The sequence below is a fragment of the Acanthisitta chloris genome, unplaced genomic scaffold, assembly GCF_000695815.1.
Source record: "Acanthisitta chloris isolate BGI_N310 unplaced genomic scaffold, ASM69581v1 scaffold14370, whole genome shotgun sequence".
Classification (NCBI taxonomy): Eukaryota; Metazoa; Chordata; class Aves; order Passeriformes; family Acanthisittidae; genus Acanthisitta; species Acanthisitta chloris.
The window spans coordinates 12,143-19,279 of NW_008652287.1; the positions used below are offsets into that span (position 1 = coordinate 12,143).

Here is a 7,137-nt window from a genome sequence, read left to right on the forward strand (position 1 = left end):
TTAAGCAGTGACACACAAGAAGGAAGGTCAAGTAATTAAGCCACAGACCAGAAGTTATACAAAAGCAGTTGCTGAAAGTGATCTTGGCACATAAAAAAGTCACAGAAAGTCACAGAACTGGATTTTGATTTTCACAGTGTTTTGTAACTGGAAAGTTTGTTTCATTTCTGAAAAAATAAGTTAATACAAAATCTAAAAAAAACCACTGATGTGCAAGTTTTCACTGCATAAAAGGAGGCACATTTTCTTACTTTAAAATAGTTTAACACATTTGTACATAATGAACAGAAATGCTCTTTTATATAAACAAAGTGTTTCTTTGCCAACAGCAGCTGTCAACTCCAAAACACAGAATAAAGATGACAAGAGAACCAGACAGTCTAAGTCACTGCTATTTGTGTCAAAAAAAATTATGCCACCCTTTTCTACAGCTCATCATGCTTGTATGTAAATTCCCTTGCAGATATAAACCCGTCACTGTCTTCATCTTCTTTATCAAATATATCTTCAACCAGAGCATCATGCTGGGTGTCATTTACCACTGCACCGTGCTTTTCAAATTCTTTCTTCAAGTAAATTTTCACCTATTAAACAACAAGGGGAGAGACAACATTTTTAGGCTTATGAAAGAACTGATTACAGCAGCATAAGAGAGGGCCACTATGTTCAGGATGGTAGTATTAGATAATATATATCTTCCTTCCTATGCCACTGCCAGAGTAATACTTGTCTAACTGATTCTACAGTCCCTGTGAGTGAAGAGTCTTTAGTAATATAAGTGACAGTAAAACTAGCAAACCTGTTGCCATACCTTTATGGTATCTGACTGAAAAATGAGCCAGGACAGCCTTGTCATCTGATGTCTATACAGTATAAATAGCTAGGTAGGAGTTATTAGCTATTAGTCAGTTATTAGTCAGAGACCCAAACAGCTTTTGCACATCCTACCACTTCGGCAAACCAGGAGATGCAAACAGCCACCCAAAATATATACAGAAATCTGTCCACAATATCTGCATTTGCTGCTCTAATGGGAACTACATTAAAAGATTTCTAGACATCTCAATATTTGGAAGGACAAAGATTCAAGGCAGCTTTTAAACAGATGACTGGAACAGTTACGCTAAGCTAGTTACTAATGGTAAGCAGTGTTTTGAACAGCATCAGATAATTTTTGCTGAGTTTTTAAGGTTTAACTGTTGAGATCCGAAGTGTTCTGAACTGCAGAACCTTCTACAATACCAATACCAGCACACCCATCTGTTAAACAGATACCTCTTGTATAACAACGGTAACAGTGGACTGGTAGCAGCCAGATAAATGGGTTATGTTTCAGGTCTGTTTTATTCATTTCACACTCTGGTATTTGTTAGGGTCATTGCTTACATTTCCAATACACAGACATTAGACACACTGACTGTCTGATGCATAGCACAAATTATTAGCCTTCTGGGCCTAGTAAACTGTACCAGGCCCAAAGCAAAAAGAGCTCAGTGGTTTATAACTAGCTTCTCATGGATCACTTTTGCACACTGGAAAAGCAGAAGACTGCAAATAAGAGGCAAAGAGACGGTGAATAATGTTGAATACATGTCCTTCACAGAGTGAATGCTACAAAACAGGACCGCCCTACAGCAGAACACATGGGTCACAAGTCTGTGCCTCAGCTTACTGATGTGCATCCTTGGCTTACTTTTACTGAAAAAATCTGTTGTTAAGGTGCAAGAAAGTATGGGAGCTGAAGCCATGCAAGAAAGGCACAGCACAGACAGGAACTTAATTATTGAGCCAAAAATAGTAGTTCAGTAGCATTCAGCAAGAAAGACACCAGCATGAAAAGACAAAAAAAAACATAAAAAGCAAAGAATTACAAGACAAGCAACAATGAAAATCATCTCCAGAGAAGAACAGACACTCACCCTTCTCCACATGACTAATAACCACTTGGCCTTGGCCATCAGTGACTTTTGGGGTGTTTTACCTTTAATGATAAGCATAGTGCTTCAGCAGTTATGCTGACAACTCCTTAGTCCCTAGTTACCTGAACTGTGCATCACCCAATAAATAATTCCCTTAAGCATTAAGCACTGTGTATTCTGCTTGCTGAGTTGCTCTTTGCACAGCAGTAGCTAAAATCTAACTTGTGTTTCGGTACTTTCCTAACAGGATCAAGTTAAGCTTATCTTTCCTTTTCCACAATCCCATCTTGTTAGGTTTGACCACAGGAGAAGGGTAACTCACTCACCTCTTGCTTGGACAGTTTCCAGTCATCATTAAGATCCATTTCTTGGAAGGACTCATGAGACCTTGGTCCATTTCTAATTTCTAGAAGGTCAATGTTGAAAATCAATGTGCTCTCAGGTGGAATTTTTCCTGCCCAAAATGGAGAAAAGTTAAAAACAATTACATATTCAGTGCCATACAAAAGCCATATGCATCAGAGCGATGTTCCAGAAATCCCACCCATTTCAAAGCATCCTTCAATTTGAACTAACAAGGATAAGTATCTGTAACAGTGATAACTGTAACCAGTTCAGACTGTAGCCGGAGCTCTGAGCAGCCCTTACATATGCACATATGCAACTTTAGATGCAACTAATTTTGTTGAAGACTAGTAGGTGTTGATGCAAGCTCTTAGTTAGCAATCATCATCATAAGTTTATCAGACAACATTCTTGGAATGTTTTGCCATGGCCACAGCCAGATAAAGTGGAAAACAGTAAAGGAGACTGTACAGCCAACCAGGTGGCCACCACTGCAGCATACAGCCAAGACTGATGGACAGGGCAGCAAGAAGGGAGAATTCAGTCCTCCTGATACACCATAACCCTGCCAGCCTCCAAATTCCCCTCCACTGCCAACTGACACCTTACGTCTGCTATTCTGCCACTGGAAAACCTCTTTTTGCAGAGCAAGTCAGAAGGCCAGTAATCTGTCAGTATCCCACAGCTGCCTCTGGACTGCTGCACAAAGCACTGAGCTATTTTCCAAACACACAACAGAAACTACGAATATAAACCTGACCAAAAGCCATGTGTTAGCATAATGTCATATTTGATACAGGTGAACAGATCAGTAACTTCCCAATAGTGCCAAAGGCCACCCCCACCCTACCCTCCCATGCCACCACCCCTCAAGGACTTCAGTTTTTCAGGCATAGCTTTTACAGGGATGTGATATGTCTTCATACTGATGGCTGAAGCTACTGTCAAAGACCTTTTAGCACACCACTTTGCTCCTTTATACAGAGAGACGTAGAATGGGACAAAATGTATTTCTATACAGGATGGCAGCAGCCCAAAAATATTACCCTGCCTTGAGAAGATGGGGAAAAAAACCCCAACTAATCCACATCTACTACTTTGGAGAGATGGTGTTAAATACACTCTGAGCTGCAGCAACAAATAGGCTTGTAGATTTCTGGGACGAATAAACGTGCAAAAACTTCTGGAAAAACAGGGCATAGTGCCCTGCTTTGAGCCTGGAGCACAGGTAATTTTTCTGAGTGTTACAGAAAAAGGATTGTCACTCGAATAATGAGTCAGACAAGCAAGCAAAGTGGGAGGCTAGTGAAATTATTTGCATTTGGAGAAAAACATGAAGAAAATGGAATAATTCTGTCTTCAAGGGCATCATTTGAAAATAGCAACATAATTATGCTCAAATACTTCAAAGTTTTCCTAAAGCAAGTGATTTCCTGCAGCGTTTATTTGTTTAACCTCCTTGTACTACACACAGAGGTGAGGTTCACAAGCCTTTGAAAAGCAACTTAGAGTTTTACATATTAATCAAAGCAATTATGACTACATGAACACTGCAGCATTTCATATCTTTTTGAGCAAGAATTTACAGCTGTGCCCTGCATACAGTCAACTAACTCACCACCACAAGTTTTCTGTCCTCTACTAGAAACATGATTACTTCTAATACTATGTTCTGAACCCCAAACCAAGGCTTCTAGAAAAATGTTTTAAGCTGATACTTCCAAAAAAAAGGAGGGTATGGAGTATGCTGTATGCATGAAGTACTACTGTACTGTTCAGCCCTACTGGCCAGAAGATACAGACATGCAAACACTCCTCATTCCTAAAAGAATCTCAAATCAATGGGACAGGACCGTAGGAAGGTGAATTATGTGTTTTGAGACATTTATCCTTTCTGCTATAAAGTGTTGCATTGCCTTAGCAAGTTGTCATTTGTGGCAACTCTTGTCACGACAAAATATTCGTAATTGTTCAAATAAGTGAACTAAAAAAAAACCTGTAAAGCAGAATTAGAACCTTCCTGCATCATTCGAGCTGTTTAACTGCATATTCCAAATCTAGGCCTTCCATTAAAACAGGAATCTGAAAATATCTGAAAGGAAAACCTCTAAATACCTCAGTAGCAGACAGACAGAAAACCCTACAAGTAATGCTTGTATCTGCCTGCACACCATACAGTACATTTTCAGTAGGTGACAACATGACTGTTCATGCACCTGCACATCTTACTAGGGGTAAGGGGGACCTACTAGTGAGTAACAGGGACCATTGCCCAAATAGAAAAATAGCTGTAAGGGGGAAGGAATTACTGTCCCTAAAAGAAGAAATAAACAGTGACTTTTCACCATATCAGCTAAGAACTGGTTAGGCAGCAGCATGCAGAGTTTCTTAGCATTCTGAAAGGAACCTGCAAGCAAGAATAAGGCTTGCACATGCACATTCATGAAGTATTACCACAAAAACAGATGCAACAGCCAAAAGGCCAACTGTTACCTAAGCAACCACCTCCACTTGACTGTAAAAAGAAAGGAGGAAAAAAAAGGAAAGGAAGAAAACAAAAAGCAGGGCACTACTGAGCACAGCACTAACAGAAAAGACATTTAGAACATACAGCACAGCAGCTACCATCAATTTCTGGGTTTCTTTTCATGCATTCACCACACAAGCACTGAATGGTTATTTCTGCAGAAAATAGATTTGAGAAAGAGCATCTGATTTCATCAATTTTCTTATTGAACAGAATCAGCCTGGACAGCTTGAAAGCTTGCTACCCTCTTAGGCCAAGAATAACTGCAAAATACACAGATTAAAATTAAAGTAAGGGATGAGCTTCAAATGTTTTACCTTTCCCTTCTTTTCCATAAGCAAGGGCTGGTGGAATAGTTAGCTTCCGCTTCTCTCCCACACACATGTCCTTCAAGCCTCTGTCCCAGCCTTTGATAGCTTCCCTTATGCCAAGTGTAAACCACATAGGTTGACCATTGTTATGCTTGTGACTGGAAAAGAAAGGAATAAAACACTTATCATTTCAACACCCAAGTTTCATAAAAGGCACGTGGAGCAGATGGAATACGCTCATAACATAGATATATAACTAAAAACACACCACCATTTGGCACCTGGATATTTCTTCAATGAAAGACCTAGACTTTTAAAGTCTTTAAAACTTGAAATTTGCACGCAAAGTTCCTTCAGAAATGGAAAGAAAAAAAACATCTACAGGGTGCGTTAATGACAACACTGAGCAACCTGGATCCCCACCTTCACTTCCCTGATCACCTATTTCCACTTGGAAACTGATCAGACTATAAAGGCATTTCTCCTTAAGAATCTACCATGAATGCCATGCATGCTCTTCAGTAAATTGCAAACCACAAACCACCTTGGGCGGGATTACAATATACCTTTTACCTTGCTTAGAAGAATCTGCCACATCTCTTCCAAAAACGCCACGAAGGAACAAAGACAAAATCAAAACAACTACACAATAGATAAGTCTAGAAAACCAGAAATGAGTGCATGCAAAACATTCAAGTTTTAGTTGTGGAGAAAAGCCCCTTTTCCAATTCAACCGGGTGGCACAACCTGGGCTATTTTCACTCTACTGACAGGCACAGAATTTAAAGGCTCTATTTATTAGTCGTGCAGGAAAGGTGTTTAACAAGAAAACAGAGCACTTACAGAAGTTAGTCTGCAGCAAAAACTTAAGAATGTCACTAGAAGTCCTTTTAGAGAGGCAGGTTAACTACAAGAGAAAATTAGTGAGATTTTAGTTTGACTCATCCGCAAGAGCATAAACATGCAAAACTTTGTCTTTTTCTTTTCAAATATGTTCCGCAAAAGTAAACTTCAGACATAGCCTGCAGAGACTTGAGCATTTTGCTGTCTCCCAACATTAACACTTCGTTCAGATTTCACAGGATATCCAACATTAGCAAGTCGTTGCAGGCTCTTAGCAGACTCCCTCGAATTTCTGGCTCTTCCTCCTATTTGCATTACTGTGGCTCTGGAATGTTGACTCGTCTGGTCGAGGGCAGGTGAAGAACACGCCGTTCGAGTAATGAAAAGCTGTCGTTGTGCTGCCGGTAGTGAAAGCGCGTATATAACTTCTTTTTATTTCCTTTTTTTTTTAATTAGAGACGACTTCTGCCCTAGAATTTTGCTTTAGAAACCAGACAGAAATTCGTGCGTAGCACAAGGCCTATTAAACTGTTAAAATCACATACCAAAACCAGCGTCCACATCATAAAATCACAGAATGGGTTGGGTTGGGAGGGACCTTAAAGATCATGCTGTTCTAACCTCCCTGTCATGGGCCGGGACACCTTTCACTAGACCTGGTTGTTCAGAGCCCCATCCAACCTGGCCTTGAACACTTCCAGGGATGGTGCGGCCACAACTTCTCTAGGCAACCTGTTCCAGGGCCTCACCACCCTCACAGCAAAGAATTTCTTCCTAGCATCAAATCTAACCCTACCCTCTTTCAGTTTAAAGCCATTCCCCCTCATCCTGCCAATACATGCGCTTGCAAGTAGTCTCTCACCACCTTTCTTGCAGGCTCCTTTCAGGTACTGGGAAGCCACGATAAAGTCTCCACGAAGCCTTCTGCTCTCCCGGCTGAACAAACCCAATTCTCTCAGCTGGAACTAGACGATCTTCAAGGTCCATCCCAACCCCTTAATATTCCATGATAAGTATATACACATTTCCCCGCGCCGGCCCTCCCACCCTCTCGCTCGCAGACGAGCCGCCCACTTACGTGGAGTGAAACATGGAGCCATCCCTCTCCAAGTAGCCCTCGTAGTGAACCAGCATCATATCCCCCCACTTCGTCCTGCGGTGGCAGAGGAACGGCTTGTGCAGCACCTCCACC

At 40.9% G+C, this 7,137-nt stretch overlaps 1 protein-coding gene across 1 annotated transcript; it reads right to left on the reverse strand.

The window, feature by feature from the left end:
• Window positions 1-270: 270 nt before the first annotated feature.
• On the reverse strand, window positions 271-7,133 carry FKBP14 (FK506 binding protein 14, 22 kDa; the record flags this gene model as incomplete). The annotated part of the gene is made up of 4 exons (XM_009076783.1): window positions 271-584; window positions 2,246-2,373; window positions 5,109-5,260; window positions 7,024-7,133. Coding segments are annotated over 4 exons (549 nt in total), but the record flags the coding sequence as incomplete, so codon positions are not given.
• Between the last annotated feature and the right edge of the window lie 4 nt (window positions 7,134-7,137).